We start from the raw sequence: 19,863 nt of genomic DNA on the forward strand, positions 1-19,863 counted from the left end.
CAAGTTAAAAACACAAGTGTTTAAAGTACTTGAATATTGTTACGTAGAAGCCTACAAGGTGTGAACACGAGAGAATAAGCTATATATATATATATAAATTTTTTTTTTTTTTTTTTTAACCCAACTATTTGAAGATATTATTGCGTGTTTCATAAACCTTCAATTTTGAGAGCATTTTTTTTTTTTTTTGGTGTGTGTTTTCGTTGAAATGATGTGACATAAAGTGAAATAAGTTTTTGTTTTTGTTTTTTTGTTTTTGTTGTTTGTTTTTTGTTTTTTGTTTTTTTTTAAGTGAAAAGTGAGAAAAACCCAATTGATTGGTTTGGTATTTTTAAAATATGATTTACATACTACCGACATAAAAAGAAATGACCTATTATCGGTGTCATAAAATGGTTTTTTTTTTTTTATAAACCCAATAGATTGGTTTGGTATTTTTTTTAAATGTGATTTACATACTGCCGACATAAAAAGAAGTGACCTATTTATTTTTTCAGATTAATACCATAAATACTAATATGGTATTTATCCGAAAAATAATAATTAAAATTTTGAAGAAAAAAATTCTTATGGAATAATTTTTTATTTTTTGACATCCCGCACAAGAGGGAGAGGGAGATTCGAACTAATAACCTCTGTTTCATTAGACATGATTCCAACCGATTAAGTTACATTTTGGAAACATATGGAATAAAAAAAAAATTATGGAATAAATTTTAAGAATTCCGGCCCGAAAATTTTGATCCATTATTATTATTATTATTTTAACATGTCCACACAAGAGGACGGATGGAGATTCGAACTAGTGACATCTTCTTCATGAAGAGTAATCATAGCCGACTGAGCTAAGCTCTTTGTTTTTTTTGTTAAAAAGCAAATATAGAAATGATCCCACTTTTATTCCTTCAATCACTCGTGCCTTTCCGTTAAAACACACGAGTGTTGAAAGTCTTGGAATTTTATTGACCACGTGAATATTGTACGTATATAGAAGGTGTGAACACAAGAAAGAATTAGCTATATAATTTTTTTAATTTTCTTTTTACCCAACCATTTGAAGATATTGCGTGTTTCATTAAACTTTTTTAGAGCAATATTATTATTATTTTTGGTATGTTTTTAGTTGAAAAAAATGATGTGACATAAAGTGAAATAACTTTTGACTTTTTTTTTTTTTTTTTTTTTTTAAAAAAAAAAAATTATTGAAAAGTGAAAAAAATAGATTTTATTTTATTTTTGATAAACCGAATTGATTGGTTTGGTATTATATTTTAAAATATGATTTACAAAATACAGACACAAAAAGAAGTGACCTGTTGCTGTTATGGGGGGGGTGTCATAAAATGGTACTTCGTGAATCTTTCTTCGTTGACCTGGTCGGTTTTAATTGGTCATTGCGTGATTTCATAGAAGACTTGAAGGAGGATTGCCAAATCTAGAAACAATATGATATTCAGTTCGTCAATTATGTATTAAAGAACTATTAATTCATGATTAAATCCTAGATTTAGGCGAATAACCAAAAACAAAAAAGGCAGGAGCTTTAGAGCAACTCCAACTCCAACTCCAAAGTCCATTGCCTCCCGTGTTTGACTAGGAAATTAAGTGTTAGGCGAATTAAAGATCCCCAAAGTCATTGAAATGTGGTTTGAAAACAAATATAAAATTGGAAAGATGGATACCCACTACGTACACATAAGAGTTAACAAAATCAATGGGCAGGCATGTGATGAGAAATTTTGAACGTGACCAACCAAATAATATCAGACCATATAATTAAGTTAATCAACCCAATAATATATGAGATTCAAATCTTAGGCATCGCTCTCTTTCTTCAAGAATCTTTATAATTCTCAAAAAAAAAAAAAAAATCTTTATAATTCATATTCTTGGCATGCAAGTCATCTCTTGTGCGAGGTAATTAATGTTAATGTTTGTGCATTACTTGTCACATTATTATGCTCTAATCTCTCTCTCACACACACACAAAATTAAAGAAATGGGGTAGATCTAGAAAGTGGATATAATACCTAAAAAAGCCCAGCCCTCTCCAGTTTCAAGGATAGATTCAGAGAAGGAGAACCAACGGGTTGAAGACGAATTGTCCTCTTCTTTTAATGGCATCTCTCTCTCTCTCTCTCTCTCTCTCTCTCTCTTTCTAAAAATAAAACCCAATAATAAATATTCTGAGACTTTTCTATGTAGAAAGACAATATTAATAATGTAAGACTCTCTCTTTCCATTAACGTAATTTTCGAGCATAATAAATTAATAATAATAATATAATATATAAAACAGTTCACCCTAGCTATGTGGTTAGGCAGGTGGCTGCTGAGGTTTGGGGCACTACGTAAATTAGTGGCTTGTCGACACGTTCGCGGTATATTCCTTCAATTATGTCTGCTAATTCAATAATAATAAATAATAATAAAAAGTTTATTTCTTACACGCATAAAGAAACAAGTAATTTTAGAGATTGAGTTCGTACAGCCTATAAGAAATTCATATTCCAGAATAGGTCACGACTTTAATTATTTCACAGTTAATGAGATGCAAGACAAGTGCATAATTGAGTAGGAAAATGCATGGAAAAATCTCAAACAAATGTTTATTTTTTACACACTAAAAGAACACACAATTTTAGAGATTAAGTTAGGGGAGTTCGTTCAACCTAATTTATAAGAAATTTATATTCTAGAAAATATATAGGTCACGACTTTAATTATTTCACAGTTAATGAGATGCAAGACAGGTGCATAATTCAGTAGGAAAATGCAAGGAAAAATCTCAAACAAATGTTTATTTCTTACACGCTAAAAGAACACACAATTTTAGAGATTAAGTTAGGGGAGTTCGTTCAACCTAATTTATAAGAAATTCATATCCTAGAAAATATATAGGTCACGACTTTAATTATTTCACAGTTAATGAGATGCAAGACAGGTGCATAATTGAGTAGGAAAATGCAAGGAAAAATCTCAAACAAATGTTTATTTCTTACACGCTAAAAGAACACACAATTTTAGAGATTAAGTTAGGGGAGTTCATTCAACCTAATTTATAAGAAATTCATATCCTAGAAAATATATAGGTCATGACTTTAATTATTTCATAGTTAATGAGATGCAAGACAGGTGCATAATTGAGTAGAAAAATGCATGTGAAAATCTCAATCGAACGTTTGTTTCTTACACGCTAAAAGAACACATAATTTTAGAGATTGAATTAGAGGAGTTCGTTCAACCTAATTTATTAGAAATTCATATCCTAAAAAATATATAGGTCACAACTTTAATTATTTCATAATTAATGAGATGCAAGACAGGTGCATAATTAAGTAGGAAAATGCATGTGAAAATCTCAAACGACTTATTGACTTAAGGTTCTTTTGCTAAAACTTTGTTTAAAACAACTTTAGTAATTATAGTTTTCGAATTTATCTAAAAGGACATGATATTTGTATTGGTTTGACAGCATGGAAAATATTTAATCAATCAAGTTATTGAATTAATTAAACAAGTGACGAGGATACTTAATTAGTAATGTTAGAACTTCAATGACATACTTTAAAGTTGTCTTTTTATTCTTTTGATAAAAATTTTACTTCAACTTGTTATATATGTATAGTAATTACTATAATTTTCTTATTAAACTTTAGTCAATCAACACGTGGAGTTTCTAGTTATATATACAAAGCAAGAAAAGCACTTGAGATTCTTTGAACTTATATATATTTTTATTTATTCTTTTTTTAAAAAAAAGATTCTATGAGATGGATTATGGATTATGCAGAGATCTCGAGTACTGATAGTGTTAGAATCTCATTCTCTATTTTTTTCTACAAAAACATCCAATATTAATTTCATCTAAACCAAACACGATTAGTTGAGATGATGTACGTTAGAATTTATTTTGTTCTGGGATTCAAATGGTGGGTAAAAGATTTGAATTGAAACTAATTAAGCTTAAGAGGGATAATAAAAACTCAACCATTGATGACAACAAGAGGGAGTTGTCCAACCAACACATGGGTTGGTATTGATTCGGACTTAGGTTGGATTACGTAAAGAACAAGTTATAGGATTTTTCTTCAATATGAATATGAAATCAATGGGGGAGATTATTCCAAGAAAATTATGGAGTAATTTTTTTTCTTTTCTTTTTTTCTACACGGCAAATTAATGATACGGCCATGGTCATAGGTCAAAGGTGAGAAGATGCATGCGCAATTGCATGCATTATTGGGACTCCCCCACACCAACATGTAGTGTAGTGCATTAGGAAATTGAAGAGAAAGGAGGAGATTTAATTTAATTTATTATTATTTTATTTGATATTTTAATCGGCAGAACCAGGTAGGTTGAGGCAGCTGCTTGTTTTACTGCACATTACAAGGGGCGAGAAAGCTGTTCTGTCAAAATGGGGGACCAATTGTTACTAAAATTGGAAACCTTGGTGGCTTAAGCCTGGTTTTGAAGGGGCCGGTTGGGAATGAATGCCCCAAATTATTGACCCATTTAAGGAAATACCTGCCCCTGAATCTGAACTGTGGACGGAGATGGAGAGCCCAAGTGGCAGGAACCCACGTTAAGTGAGTTAAGCGCCACGTGGACAGAACTGTTTAGGTGGCCGACGAGGAGAGGATGAGAAACTCTGTTTCTGTGACGGCGAAGACGGCGGGTTATTTCGCAATTTTGTGATGGAACAAAGGGAGTGGTGTGGACCCGGGGGTGGGACCCGGGGGATATGGGGAAGAGTTTAGCTTAGTGGGGGTCCCAATAAGTGAGAGTCTTTCGAACTCGTCCGTTTGTGTCTGGTCGCAGCTATAAATGGACCATTCGGGCAATGTCTCCCTCGCAACCCATACCAAACATACACTTCCTCTTTGCATTCTCTGCTTTTCTACGAATCTTACTCGCCTGTTTGGCTCGAGTTTTCCTTCCATTTTCCATATTAACTTCTTTCAGCTTTCCTTGTACAACTCTGCTCACGCTCGTAAAACAGAGAGTACTCTCTCTATTTCTTCTCTGTTCTCTGTTCGCTTCGCCTGACTTTTGAACACCCTTGAATCTCAAAAGTTGAAGGTATTTTGTCAAATGGGTTTGTTTTAATTTTGGTATTGGTAATCTGGGTTTTGAGCAAAAAACTATATGAAAAAAAAAAAAAAACTGAGTTACGCTTGTTTTTGCAGTGATTTCATTGGGAAAAAGGAGTAAAGATGACGAAACAGAATGTGCTAGTCTCCGACACGAAATCCACATTCAACATGGCGATTTTGCCCATTTCGAACTCGTCGATTTTCACGAGGGCGGCGCAGAAGCCTCCTGCAGCACCGGGCGGATACATTTCCATTTCAAGGAAGAAGTTGCTGAAGAACCTTGAGATCAATGGAGAAGCAAGAATAAACACTTGGGTTGACTCCATGAAAGCCTCTTCTCCTACCCATATCAAGGCCACTCCTTCTCTGGCCGATCATGACCAGAGTTCCTGGATTGTGAGTATTTTCATAAATAAAAAAAAATAAAAAAACTAAATTGTTCAAACAAAGGAGGATTTTTTTGGTTTCTGTGGTGTTGGGCTTCACAATGAAGAATCTGATTTTGTTGTGTTGCTCAAAAAAAGGTTCGCCACCCATCTGCCCTGGACATGTTTGAGGAAATCATTGATGCCGCAAAGGGAAAGCAAATAGTAATGTTTTTGGACTACGATGGCACACTCTCACCGATTGTCGATGACCCTGATCGAGCTTTCATGTCTAGGCCGGTTAGTCCTTCCTTCCTTGCCTCTGTTCATCATAATTTCATTCACATCACTTTTTTTTCTTCTTCTTTCTTTATCAGTTACTGAACTTTGTCTCCTTTCGATTAACTCAGATGAGAAAAACAGTGAGAAAACTTGCCATGTGTTTTCCCACTGCTATTGTGACTGGGAGGTGCAGAGATAAGGTACATTTCAAGTTGTTTGATTCTGTTTTCTTTGTCATACTCTCTGGGTTGTTAGTTTTCGATTATTAAACTTTTGCTTTTCTTCAACAATTTTGACTCCTTTCCCAGTTATAAACAGTATTCTTGTATAAATTCTGTAGGTCTATAGTTTTGTAAAGTTAGCAGAGCTGTACTATGCCGGAAGCCATGGCATGGACATTAAAGGACCGGCAAAAGGTTCAAAATACAAGAAAGTGAGTGAGGTGAAGATTTCCCTACTTTTTGTTTCCCCCCTTCCTGAAATAAATAAATAAATAAATTCACAACTTTATAACAATTTTCTTCACTCTCTCCTCAGGGTAATGGCGTTCTGTTCCAACCCGCCAGTGAATTTCTTCCCATGATCGACGACGTTTACAAACAATTGGTGGAGAAAACAAAATCAACTGAAGGGGCTAAAGTGGAGAACAACAAGTTCTGTGTCTCTGTTCATTTTCGATGTGTTGAGGAAAAGGTATATTGCAACCATCACAATCATCACTACTGTTCCTGGTTTTTGTGATTATTTTGTTTTCTTACTGTTTACGTACATCTTAATGTATATATTCTTATGTATTCATGCCAAACATGGAAAACAGAAAGAAAAAGAAAAAAAAAAAGTCTGACAGTGAATGAAAAAAAACAAATTGCAGAAATGGAGTGAACTGGCCCAGCAAGTTAAATCAGTACTGAAAGAGTACCCCAAACTACGTCTTACCCAAGGAAGAAAGGTGACATGGGATTCTTAATCTATCAATTTTTGCTAATAATCTTGTATTAGTGAATAATGGGTCACTAATTTCAGTTCTGTTTGTGTAATACAGGTGCTAGAAATCCGTCCCACCATTAAATGGGACAAGGGGAAGGCTCTTGAATTTTTGTTAGAGTCACTTGGTGAGTTTTACCTCAAGCCACTACTTTTGTTTTAATTAATTTTAATATATAATAATAAACATACTTTAATCATAACTAAACATACATTCTTTCCCATAAAGTCATTTTAAGATCTTGGTTTGGTAGTTGGGAGGATATATGTGATCCAAAGCGTGCAAACCATATAAAAAAAAAAAAAAAAAAAGTGCTCAAAAAGTAATTTCTTAATCACTATAATAAGAAAATTCTCTCTTTTTGATAGGATTTGCTAATTGCACCGATGTTTTTCCCGTTTACATTGGAGATGACCGGTCGGACGAGGATGCATTCAAGGTATCCTATGTTTTGATTTATACCATGTTAAAAGTTGTATATTAGTTGAAGATTAAGGCAATTAATTAAGTTTTTAATATTGTGATTAGATATTAAGAGACAGAGGACAAGGTTTTGGCATTCTTGTCTCCAAGTTTCCAAAGGAAACCAGCGCATCTTATTCCTTACAAGAGCCAGCACAGGCAAGTATCCAATACATGCAATTAAACCTTGTTTCATTACTTCTTTTCAACAAACCAATAATTTTTTTGGCAATTTTGCATGCCTAATATATGACTAATCTTTTTTTTTTTTTTTACCCTTTGTTTTTTTACAGGTTATGGACTTTTTGGGACGTTTGGTTGAGTGGAAAAGCCTGTCATTAGGAGGACAGGCCAGGGTGTAAAGTGATAAAAATATGAAATATACTGCCACCACCCTTCCAAGAAGTGTACAAGGGTGCAATGGGAACATGTAATTTCTTGTTCATGGTAGGTAAAAAAAAAAAAAAAGAGAGAGAAGATGAAAAAATGGGGAGATGGACAAGGGAAGGAAGAGAACCTAACTGTAATCTTTTCTTGTCTTTGTACATCTTGTAACTACCTTTGTACAAGGAAAAAAGAAGTTGTAACTTAGTAAGTTGTCTCAATGCATGGAGAGATTTTATTAATTATCTCTTTCTCTCTGGCTCTCATATTTGACAAAACATTCTTAATTAATACGATATATAATGCAATAATGGAATGTTTAATCTGAAATCCTTTTTTGTTCTTTGAATATTGTAAAATGATAATACATGAATTCTCAGTGTCAATTGAACTCAATGGCCAATGCATACATAGAGGGCTACAGTGGAAAATGGGTTCTGTTTCAGGAAGAGAGAGAGAGAACAGTCCATTTTGATTGGGTGCAAACCGATCGAAAATTCATACGACTTTTCAGAACAAAATTATACCATTCTTGGACTAGGAAAATGGTCCCTTTCACAAAATTTTCCTGCACATATAGCATCAAGATTTTGATGGATACCATCTTTTAAGTATAATGAAATGATGGTCATTTTGTTAATTATGTACGTGAGTGTAAAAAAGAAAAGAAAACAAAAGAGTCTTACATTGAAAATATGACAAAGTGTGAGTGATTAATATAATATAATTGAACCCAAACTCATGTTCGTATTTCGGGTTCAGATCGTATCGAGACATAAGTATAAGATTATATATATAGTTCAATCATAACTCGACCTATTGGATTAGACCTTTAACCATCTCATATGAAAACCAATTAGTGTTTAGTGAGGAAAGCCAAAGCCTTTTATGACATTCAAAATCACACTTCGCAAGTCATGTTTTAAGAGCCGTCCACGTGAGTATAGCGACACTACTGCATCTCAATAATTACTCCCTCAACATCAGCCGCAAATGTCACATGTCGGGTTTTGATCGTGTTTAAGCATGTATATAAGACTATATAAGCCACTTTAGTTAAACCCATTTAATTAAACGAACAAGACCCGTCAACTCTAATATTCTAATTTTGTGGTAAGTTTGTGTCGGATTCACATGTCATGTAAAAAATTGTCAGTCCTACTCCATATGTTTAGCTTTAAGATTGAGTGATGACTCAATATATTATATTATGGTCTCATTAAAAAAATTCCAAAGCTTCAATCTCCCAAACACATTTAAGGTTTGAAACTTGCTTGATGAGTTTGTTCAACATCATTATTCATGAAATCCAAAAACAAAAATAGGAAGAAAAAAAAAGTTACTAGTATGTACCTAGCACTGCTCTGCAGCAGTAAGAAATTGCTGATTGACGTTTTAATGGCCATTTTACCATTAGGTAGAAAATGGGTCCACACTTCACGAGTATTTCCCCACAGCCTTACAACTTCTACTCAAGTCTCAAACTAATATCCTGCCTTTCTAATAAAATGGAATTATTTTATAAAAAATTAATAGAAAAATGTTGGCAGAAAGTTTAGCAGCTTTATAGTATACCCTGCTGCTTTTGAAGCCATAAATGTGCTTAGACTGAGAAGATGGCAGTGAAAGTCACAGAGGAATATTTCAAGTTAAAAACTAAAAAGGCAACCTCCAAATGTGGCATGGTACCAACAGTCTGCTGATTGTGATAATGCATATTTATATATATGGTTATATTTGCTGTACCCAATAACCTTTACTGCAATAAAAATTATATATATATATATATATATATATATATATATATATATATATATATATTTGAAGTATTACAATTTTTACTGTAAAATTAATAATTAATAAAATAATTAAGAGAAATTGGTAAGCTTCCATCTTCTGGATATAAGCCTTGGTGGGGATGAGAAATATTTAAAGAGTAATATCCAGAAGAATTAAGCAGTAAAATTATAAGGAAATGGGTGGCTTTTACAAGTATAGGACAGATTCCCTCGTTTTAGGGAATCAAAGTTCATTTCTTTCTTGGAAAGGACTTTGTGTTTGCTGCAAGATGGGTTGGCAATTGATGCATTATTGGTGTTGTATTATCAACAAGTTTATCAGCATTGGTACACCATCATTAGTTGGCAGCACTGATAATTAAGCTTCATATTCTATTATGGATCAATTAATTGACCATCAAAAAAAGAACCCTATTAGTCCTTATATATTTAGGTACAAATTAAGTAAAATTCAATCCCTCATTATGCCTGCATTAAGATCAGCAGCAGTTATAGACTTCATCATCATAGCTCATAGGAATAATATCCACTTTTTCAAGATAAGATTCTACACCATTTTTGATTGGATAAATATTGCATATTCAAGTAAATGTGAGGACCCCTTATAAACAATTAGATCAGAGATCACTATTTGGCTTTCAATTGTATGATCACATGCATGCTGAGTCACAAGGATAAGTTTTGCACTAGATCTTGATCTATTATCAAAAAGATGGTGTACGGTCAAGCTAGCTAGCAGCAACATTTTGCAAATTTACCTGCTTGATATTTTTACTTCACAGTTGAGCCATCTCTTCTCTTTTCTTTAAAAAGTATTGACCAGTACATCTAATGAATACAATTTTCGACTCCTTGCCTCATGGATTCATGAATGGCTATGGTCAAAGCTAAATATCTCATGTGCACCAGTCGAACTTCTAGAAGAAGGTGATATTTCAACCCCCAATGGACATACATTTGTTTCTAGATCAATAATTGGTGCAATAGAGGGCATTCTAAATTGTCAGCAAATAACATTTTCTCTTCAATTTTCAATTATTGTCCAACAAAAAAAAAAAATTTCTGCTTCCAAACTCAAGCTTCTAGATAGAATCTTCCACCTTGAGTTTGAGAGAATATTATAATATATCATACTTGTATCCATCATACCTATAAATAAGAACATTAATATAGTTTTAAGGGCCATTCAGAGTGATAGACGTAAGTGTCTAACACCGAATGACCCGTAAATTTTTTATTTTTTTTTTCTATCTCTCTTGCTTCCGCTATTATTTTCATATTTTATATTTCTCCACAACTTTCAACATATATAAAGTAAGGATGCATTTGGTCTTAGATCTGAGAGTGATACCAACACTACTGCTAAACAATTTTTTTATTTGTTCTTTATAGTTGGATTATGAAATGCAAAAATTATTTATTGTTTTGATGAATGTAGGCTGGCAATAAACTAACGAAACATTAGGAGTGAATTATTGTTAGGCACTATGCTCAAAGTAATCTATATATATTTGGTTGTCTCATGTTAAAGTTGCTTCCTTTTCAACATACCGTAGATCTGCATACACCCTTTTTTCAGACAAGGGAGTAGAAAAGGTTTAGGACAATTCTAATATGCTTTAGAGATACTCTTTTCTTAAGTGTTTTTTAAGTAAAAATATGAGTTGGCAACACAATAAAATATTCAGAGACACAAACTTATGTGAATTGACTATATATATATATATATATATATATATATATGAAATTAATTAAAACTACATTAATTAATACTAATTGGGGGAGGGTTTATTGAAAGATGATCCTCACACTACTACACTTGAACCAAGAGGGCAATTGGTTTTTTGGGTATTATTATTAATTAGATCTTTATTACATGGGTAGGTGTACAAGAAAAGGCATATAACTATAGCTCGATTACAAACACAGAAACAAGAAAGAGTACCCCATTGGGTTCTTAGATTTGAAGGAACCCCACCTTGCAGAGATGATTGGAATCTGCTTCATTTTTTTGAAAGGGCATTATTATTATTTTTTATTTTTTATTTACTTTTTCAGGAGACTGAGTAAGAAAGAACTTTTTGGTTAGGTTTGTGAAAGGGAAACCCACCACTAGGTAAGGGAATCTATGGTTGAATGAGGAGTTGGAATCCACTTAAAAGGGTGTATTTGATGTGAAGAAACACACATGGATTTTGGAATAGAGACACACTAGCTCCAAGCTTTGGCTACCTCGTCTCTTTCGGACGTGGAAAGATGGAGTCCACTAGTTTCAACCATCATTGGCGCCTTAACTGAATTAAACTAAGTCTTTCTAACATTCAATTATTGGTGGGAAAAAAAAAAAGAAAAAAAAAAAAGAAAAAAAGAAAGAGACTCCTCCCTCCCTCCCTCCAATGCAACCACGAAGATCCCACCTTCCTTTTTCTTTATATCATTCATTATATATATACTTTGGGAAAAAAAGGAAAAATAATAATAATAATAATGTTTTATGGACCAACCCCAACCTTATACTTAAGAATAAATAAATTGATACAAAATCTTTCATGTGATCAACAACTAAGCCCTTGCCATATAGTTTATTATGGTTGCATTGGTGAGAAGTTGTGGTGAGATTCAAAAGAGCACGGAAGAGGGAACCTTTTTGGCAATGGCGTGTCAGAAGTAGTCATGGTCCTGAAGCACACGTGTCAGGTACCCTGCATTACTAAAAATAGATTGTTTACACGTGTGCTGCGGTCGAGAATCGGTCCCCGGCATTGAGGGTCGAGCCATGGAGGGTGGTGGTTTGTCTTGGAATACTATAAGTACTCTTATATAAATATATGTTGATAATTGGCTGGCTTCCTCACTTGGATTCCCATGTGACCATTGATGCCCTCGTTATGGGGAACAAATACACAGTGTTTATGTGTGAGTGAGCCATTGGTTGGAGCAACCTGTGAGACCCCTGGCCTCTCTGCCATGCATGACTACTTACTGTTCATCAAACACATGAATTATTGTATGTGCATGTGAGATTTGCACGTAGAAATCAAGGAGTGGGGGGTTAAAGGAAGGAGGGATTAATTAGAGATTAGATTAAGATTGAAAGCCATGTGCAAATGCAAGAAAGAAAAGAAGGGGTAAGGGGTTTGGGGGAGGGGGGGAGGCCACTTTCCAAAACTTCATAATAATTACTGAGTTGTAAAGTTAGTGTTTTTTGAAGAGGGGGAAAAAGGAAAAGGGGCTCTTCAATTCTAAAGAATACATTGATGTCCATAGTTAACACTCTTATAAAAAGCTTCTCTCCTTTAGTCCAACTCTCTTTTTAAAGTACTAGCTGCCACCGCAAAGCAACTTGCTCTTAGATCGATAACATGATGAAATGCCGTATACACTTATTGTTCTACTTTTGGTGCTCTCTCTCTCTCTCTTTTTTTTTTTGTTCTTTCTTCTTCTTCTATTATTATGATTATGATGTTAAGTATCTTTCCACGAAAGTGGCCTAGGGACGAAGTAAACAACTGTTGACGTTGAATGTCCCGTATAGGAGACTTGTAAGCAGGGTTGGGACTAGAATATTTAATTTGGGGAAGGGTAAAAGTTAATTTTTAAAGGTATTTTAAATTTTTTTTTTTTCTTTTTTTTTTGGGAACCATCCCTTGGCTTGAGGGGTTGGGGACCCTCCAAGTCCGGGGGTAGTTCCGCCCCTGATTGTAAGAAGACCGAAGATATAAAAGTGACACGTCAGGGGTAATTGTGGAACCACTTCCAATATTTAAGTTAAAAATAGTGAAATTAAGAGCGTATATGGACAAAATGTAAACAAGAAGGGCGAGAGAGCTTGTGTATATGTGATGTCAACTGCTTTACTTTTATAAAGGTTTCTAGTCTTCAATTGGAAACCAGACCTAACAAGACAAGTATCAAAAGTCTAGGTGGCCAATATGAAAGTGATGCATCTTCACAATTTAATTCTCTTCGATCAGATAACACTTCCAACAGCTTCATTCCTTATCAAGTGAGTTTGAAACAGGCAACACGTACAATAAGTCTCATAAATTACTTTCATTTGAGAGAGTGCCCCCAACGGTTCATTTTCTTATCGAGCAAGTTTGAAACAAGTAAGTCGGTAAAATAGGCAGATGACATTCCTTTTAGGATTATTAATTACCATTTGGGGTATATGAAAGGAGGAGGCCGGTTTCAGACTTTCAGTGTATCACGAATGTTTGTGGTGAAAATATAAGTTACATGTGAAATTTCAAATAAACAGCTAGATCAATACAGATTGAAGATATTCAATATCGTGTAACTGATTCAAATTCAAGCTGCTGGAGCTTTGAGATGTGTTGTGATCATTAGCATTATCTCAAGTTACAATTTGATCAGCAATTAATGCTATCTCTAGTGACAGCTTCAAGTGGAACCTGTTGCATGTTGTGTTATCATCATCTTATGCTGCATTATTTGTGGTTTTGAAATTGATGTTGGAGATCATAATAATACCTATTTTCATAGAATCGTTGAGGTCAGAAATTCCAAGAAACTTATCAAACATATATGGGATATTGTAAATGGGGTAAAGGTGGCTGATCAGGAGTATTACAAATGATTGGTTGGAGCAACTAATAGAATATTCAATTTGATCACAAAAAGGCTGCACGAGTGGCACATTTGCTACTGATAGAGCAGAAATACACCCATGTAATAAGCCCAGGACCCACTTAGACCTAATCAAGAAGACTCGAGGCCTAGTCGAATAAAAGACCTAGTATTTCTTAAAAGCCCAAAACAGCCAAATGGAAGGCCTGCTAATACAAAGGCCCAAGGAGGGTCCAAGTGGAACCATTGGAGCTCTCTCACTCTCTCCATTTTCACCTCCCATAGTTTACAAGTCAGACCTACTCCCTCCTCTCCCCTTCCCCCTCTACTCCCCGCTCCTATCCTCCACCTCTCCTTTTGTGTTTTTTTTTTTAATTTTTATTTTCTTATTTTTTGGTTTCTTGCTTTTTTAGGTGTTCTTTGACCAAACTAGTAACTTCGGTCTCTTCCACCGTGTTGTGCCACTCATCTTCTCCTCGAGATCGGTGGGGTTTTAGATCTAGGTCTTCAAACTTAGATCTACTCTCCTCAATCAGTTTTCACTGCGCCACGCGCCAATGCCGTCCAGTGCACCTCGTCTCCTTCACCTCGGCCGCTGCTGTTGCTTGTTGGTTGTTTGTTTGTATTTTTGTTTTTGAATAAGATTTTTCTTTTCTCTAGATCTGCCCTTATGAGTGATCTATGAGGTAAGGAGGATTAGATCGGTGTGATAGATTTTCTCTCACGGACGGAAAATAAAGGTTGGGAAATATAGCTACCTATGTCTTAGATCTAGTCTGCCTAAGAGCAGATCTGTGCTTTAACCATAGTTGTATATAGGTTAGCAGAAAGGTTGAGGTCATAGATAGTACGTAATTGTAAGATCTGTATTGTATTTATAATGTTATAACCTCATAACTTGTGTTGAGGAAGAAAATATTAGCAACGGTCATAAATTAATTGAGAAAATAAAATCTCAAGCCCGTAACGTTAACATTCCATCTACGTAAACAATTTCCTTGTATAGAAGATCACAACATCAATCCTTAACGGCTATGTAAACCAAATTTTCTGTATAAATAGATCCTCATGTAAATCAATTATAATCAAGAAATATACAAGTATTGTCTTCTTCATTCTCTCACTATTTTTCTTGGGTTTTATCATGGTATCAGAGCGTATTCTTAGAGATTAAAAATCTGTTTCTTCAATTGAAAACATAGTCTCATTTTTTTTACCTGTCAACAATATTCTTGCCAGATTTTGGGTACTAGTCCCACACGCTTTCGCCGGTCAGAAAACGTGTTGGCCATTCTCTACCCATCCTAGTGATCCTCGTTGGTCATAGGACACCATCTACATCAGTGTGGTACTCGTTTGGTCAGAGCCCACTCCGATCAGTGCCCAAATTTTGATTCAGTGGTGTTGTGCAGCCAGTTTCATCACTTCCGTCGAATGCCCAAGCCGCAACAAGCCCACCACTTCGTGTTGTCAAATTTGCCCCACCCATCCCTCAGTTTCTCCGTTGGTGCAGTTTTTCTGCTGGATCTGTTGATTGTTGTAAGGCAAGAAGAAAAGAAAAATTGCTCTTAGGTTGGTCAATTTTTTTTTCATTGTAGTCAAACTCTCTAGTGTAGTATTGGCATTCTGATCACCTTGGTGTAGTATTGGCATCTCAGTCTCTTAATGGAAAAAATTATCAAACTTGGAGCCTAGCCATCATTATGGCTCTTAGCGCCAAGAACAAGCTCGGATTCATTGACGGGACCATCTCTCCACCAATGACCTCCTCCAAAGATTATCCACAATGGAGCCGTTGTAACAATATGGTAAAATCTTGGTTATTAAATTCCATATCTAATGACATTTGCACTAGTGTTATTTATTGCAACCTTGCGAGCAACATTTGATTGGACCTTAAAGAGTGATTTTCTCAGGTGAATGGTTCTCGCATGTTCCAACTAGAGCAAGATATCAGCACCCTCGTTCAAGGCACCATGCCTATCGCCACATACTTTACAAAACTCAAAGGGTTATGGGATGAATTATCAGCACTTCAGCCTAGCTCTCCTTGCATCTATGGCGCACTAAAGGAGGGCCTCAAACTACAGCAATGTCAGCATACCATCAAGTTCCTCATGGGTCTCAATGAGTCATATGCAGCTATTCAGGGACATATCCTCTTGATAGAATCATTGCTTTCAGTCAGTCGTGCATATGCCTTGGTCCTTCAAGAGGAACGCCAACGCAGCATTACCATCCCACCCATCATTGAGGGCATTGCCTTGGCTACAAAAGGCAATTTACCACCACGGAAGGACAACCGCTCTAGCTTTCAGAAGAAGGAAATACCAAAATGCAGTTATTGCGGTTGTGATGGTCATACTACTGAGCAGTGCTACCAACTTCACGGATTCCCCCTACTCATCGCAAGATTAACTCAGGCTCAGGTTCTAGTCTTAAGCCCCGTGCTCATCAAGTTTCCACTACCAACAGTTTTCCTTTTACACCTGATCAATGCCAACGGCTCCTTGCAATTTTGAATAACGTCACCCCACAACATTCCATCGCCCACCAAGCAGGTAGTCCCGAACCATCTCTATCAGGTACGCCTTCTGTCTTATTTGATGACTCATTATGGATTCTTGATAGTGGTGCTACTGATCATATGGTATGTTCTCCCACTGCCTTGACCCAGTCCCATCCTATTCATGGTCGTACTGTCCAATTACCTAATGGCTTATATGCTTCTGTAACTCACATTGGATCTATGGCTTTTTTCCCATCACTCATCTTTCATAATGTCTTTTGTGTTCCTACTTTTCATTTTAACCTGATCTCTGTACGTACACTATGTAGGACATTGCACTGTCTCATTATTTTTTCTTCTGATTTTTGTTTCATCCAGGACCTTCGCTCGATGAAGATGATTGGTCTGGGCACTGAGCGGGATGGCCTGTATTACTTCACCAACACGAGACCCTCACGGTGCCAGGTGGCAAAGTCAACTCCACAGCTTTGGCATCGCCGATTAGGTCACCTCTCCAATAAAGTTTTGTCATTTCTTTCCAATAATATATCTGAAATTTGTAATTCAAATTCAGAACAATGTTTTGTTTGTCCCCTCGCTAAGCAAACACATATTCCGTTTCCAACTAGTCAAATTTCTTCTACTGCACCTTTTGCCTTAATACATGTTGATATTTGGGGTGGTTACCGCACATCTTCCATTAATGAGGCACATTATTTTCTAACCATTGGTTATGACTACACCCGATGCACATGGGTATATTTGATGCAACATAAATCTGAGGCTCGCTCTCTTCTACAATCCTTCATTAACCTTGTCGAGAACCAATTCTCGACTACCATCAAAGTTATTCGTAGTGACAATGGCCCTGAATTCACCATTCCATCCTTTCATTTTGACAAAGAAATCATCCATCAGACCAGTTGTGTTTCTATTCCCCAACAGAATGGAGTTGTTGAACGCAAGCATCGTCACCTTCTCAATATGTCCCGAGCCTTACTCTTTCAAGCCCACTTACCCACACGTTTCTAGGGAGACGCTATCCTCACCACTACCTATTTGATCAATAGAACCCCTACCCCTCTCTTATCTGGAAAATCTTCATATGAGAAGTTACACAACTCGAAACCTTAATACAATCACTTACGAGTTTTCGGTTGTTTATGCTTTGCTTCCACTCATTCACAAAATCTATCAAAATTTGACCCTCGTGCCATACGATGTGTCTTCCTTGGTTATCCTTATGGTCAAAAAGGATACCGTCTATATGATCTTGATCATCACAAAACCTTCATCTCTTGTGATGTCCTTTTTCATGAAGATCATTTTCCTTTTGCCCAAGCCACCCCTGAGCAATCTCTACCGGTCTTACCTATCCCTTTTGATCTTCTTAATGATGTCGCTACCTCATTGTCACCTGTTGTTGAAGCTCAAGTTGCCCCTTCCACCATCTAGACTGCCCCATCTCCTTGTCCGGTCACTCGGCGACCAACTCGATTGACCCAACCACCTGCATACTTACGTGATTTTCATCTTGCTCAGGCTTTGCCATCTTGTACCACTCAATCATCTGAATTAGCGTTGGTGCATTCGTCAGGTAACCCTTACTCCCTTGATTCCTTTTTATCTTATACATGCCTCTCTAACTACCATCGTGCCTTTACCACTGTTATTTCCCTTGCACAAGAGCCAAAGTCGTTTTTACAGGCCATGCAAGATTCCAAATGGCGTGATGCTATGCGTGCTGAGGTGGATGCTCTTGAGTCGACTCAAACATGGACTCTAACTCCTCTTCCATTTGAAAAGAAACTCATTGGCTGCAAATGGGTTTATAAAATCAAATATCACCCAAATGGTTCAGTGGAGCGGTATAAAGCTCGCTTAGTGGCTAAGGGTTACAACCAACAGGCAGGCCTTGATTATATGGAGAGCTTTGCTCCTGTTGCTAAAATGGTGACTGTCTGCTCTCTCCTTGCACTTGCTGCTTCATGTGGATGGCATTTGCATCAACTTGATGTAAACAATGCCTTCCTTCATGGTGACCTTCACAAAGAAGTCTACATGCACCTTCCTCCTGGTTTCGGACGAAAGGGGGAGACTAGAGTTTGCAAACTCCCCTGTATGGGCTTAAACAAGCTTCAAGACAATGGTATGCAAAACTCTCTTCCACTCTCATTAATGCAAGATATAAACAATCCAAGGTCAACTACTCACTATTCGTCCGATCCCACGAAGGTAACTTCACAGCTATTCTCATATATGTAGATGATATTATATTGGCAGGCAATAACTTAGAGCAGATTCAGAAGCTTAAGAAACATTTGGGTGACCATTTCAAACTCAAAGATCTCGGCAACCTAAAGTATTTTTTAGGCATCGAAGTGGCTCGCTCAAAGAAAGGCATCTTTCTATCATAAAAAAAGTATGCTCTTGAAGTACTTGAAGACACAGGCTTCCTCGGTGCCAAACCCAGCACTTTTCCCATGGAGCAGAATCTGGCACTCAATAAGCATGATGGAGACCACATTGCGGATCCCTCGTCATATCGTCGACTAGTTGGTAAGTTGATTTATTTAACTATCACCAGACCAGATTTGGCATATGCAGTGCAGGTGTTGAGTCAGTTTATGAACAAGCCACGCACATCTCATTTAGATGCATCACATAAAGTATTACGCTACATCAAGCAGTCTTCAGGACAAGGAATTCTCTTATCAGCCACAAGCAACATTTAATTACATGCATTCTGTGATGCGGATTGGGCACGATGCAGAGACACTCGACGTTCAGTCACTGGATATTGTATACTCCTTGGAAGCTTACCAATATTTTGAAAAACAAAGAAGCAAACAACAGTATCTCGTTCTTCAGTTGAAGCAGAATACAGAGTTATGGCCTCAACCTGCCGTGAAATTACCTGGTTAAAACAACTGTTGGCAGACCTCCATATCCCACATCCACAACCAGCGGAATTGTATTGCGACAACAAGGCGGCCATCCACATCGCCTTAAATCCCGTCTTTCATGAAAGAACAAAACATATAAAGATTGATTGTCACCTCATTCGCGAAAAGCTGCAAGATGGCATAATTCAGACTTTTCACATACCTACCACTCAACAACCTACTAATCTATTTACTAAGGCACTGGGTTCAAAACAATTCCATCACTTACTTGGCAAGTTGAGCGTTATGAATATCCACTCCAACTTGAGGGGGAGTGTTGAGGAAGAAAATATTAGCAACAGTCATAAATTAATTGAGAAAATAAAATCTCAAGCCCGTAACGTTAACATTCCATCTACGTGAACAATTTCCTTGTATAAAAGATCATAATATCAATCCTTAACGGCTATGTAAACCAAATTCTTTGTATAAATAGATCCTCAT

At 36.1% G+C, this 19,863-nt stretch overlaps 1 protein-coding gene and 1 pseudogene across 1 annotated transcript; both read left to right on the plus strand.

Moving 5' to 3' along the window:
* The first annotated feature begins 4,873 nt into the window (after positions 1-4,873).
* Positions 4,874-7,798, plus strand: LOC132165627 (putative trehalose-phosphate phosphatase J). The gene is made up of 11 exons (XM_059576267.2): positions 4,874-5,084; positions 5,192-5,494; positions 5,623-5,763; positions 5,874-5,945; positions 6,086-6,178; positions 6,283-6,438; positions 6,617-6,694; positions 6,788-6,857; positions 7,099-7,169; positions 7,259-7,351; positions 7,486-7,798. Exons 2-11 carry the CDS (start codon positions 5,219-5,221, stop codon positions 7,552-7,554), a joined length of 1,119 nt encoding a protein of 372 aa, XP_059432250.1. The 5' UTR covers positions 4,874-5,084; positions 5,192-5,218; the 3' UTR covers positions 7,555-7,798.
* A 7,601-nt stretch (positions 7,799-15,399) lies between these two features.
* LOC148583161 (uncharacterized) lies at positions 15,400-19,209 on the plus strand (annotated as a pseudogene).
* The last annotated feature ends 654 nt before the right edge of the window (positions 19,210-19,863 follow it).

The sequence above is a fragment of the Corylus avellana genome, chromosome 11 (assembly GCF_965113065.1).
Source record: "Corylus avellana chromosome 11, dhCorAvel1.hap1.2, whole genome shotgun sequence".
NCBI classification, from domain to species: Eukaryota; Viridiplantae; Streptophyta; class Magnoliopsida; order Fagales; family Betulaceae; genus Corylus; species Corylus avellana.

What these genes read in the sequence shown, in the direction of transcription:
- LOC132165627 (XM_059576267.2), top strand. Translation starts at nt 5,219, where the DNA reads ATGACGAAACAGAATGTGCTAGTCTCCGACACGAAATCCACATTCAAC. An exon ending in AAGGTTCAAAATACAAGAAA is followed by an intron (nt 6,179 to 6,282) that starts GTGAGTGAGGTG and finishes CTCTCTCCTCAG; the next exon opens with GGTAATGGCGTTCTGTTCCA. An exon ending in CGGACGAGGATGCATTCAAG is followed by an intron (nt 7,170 to 7,258) that starts GTATCCTATGTT and finishes TATTGTGATTAG; the next exon opens with ATATTAAGAGACAGAGGACA.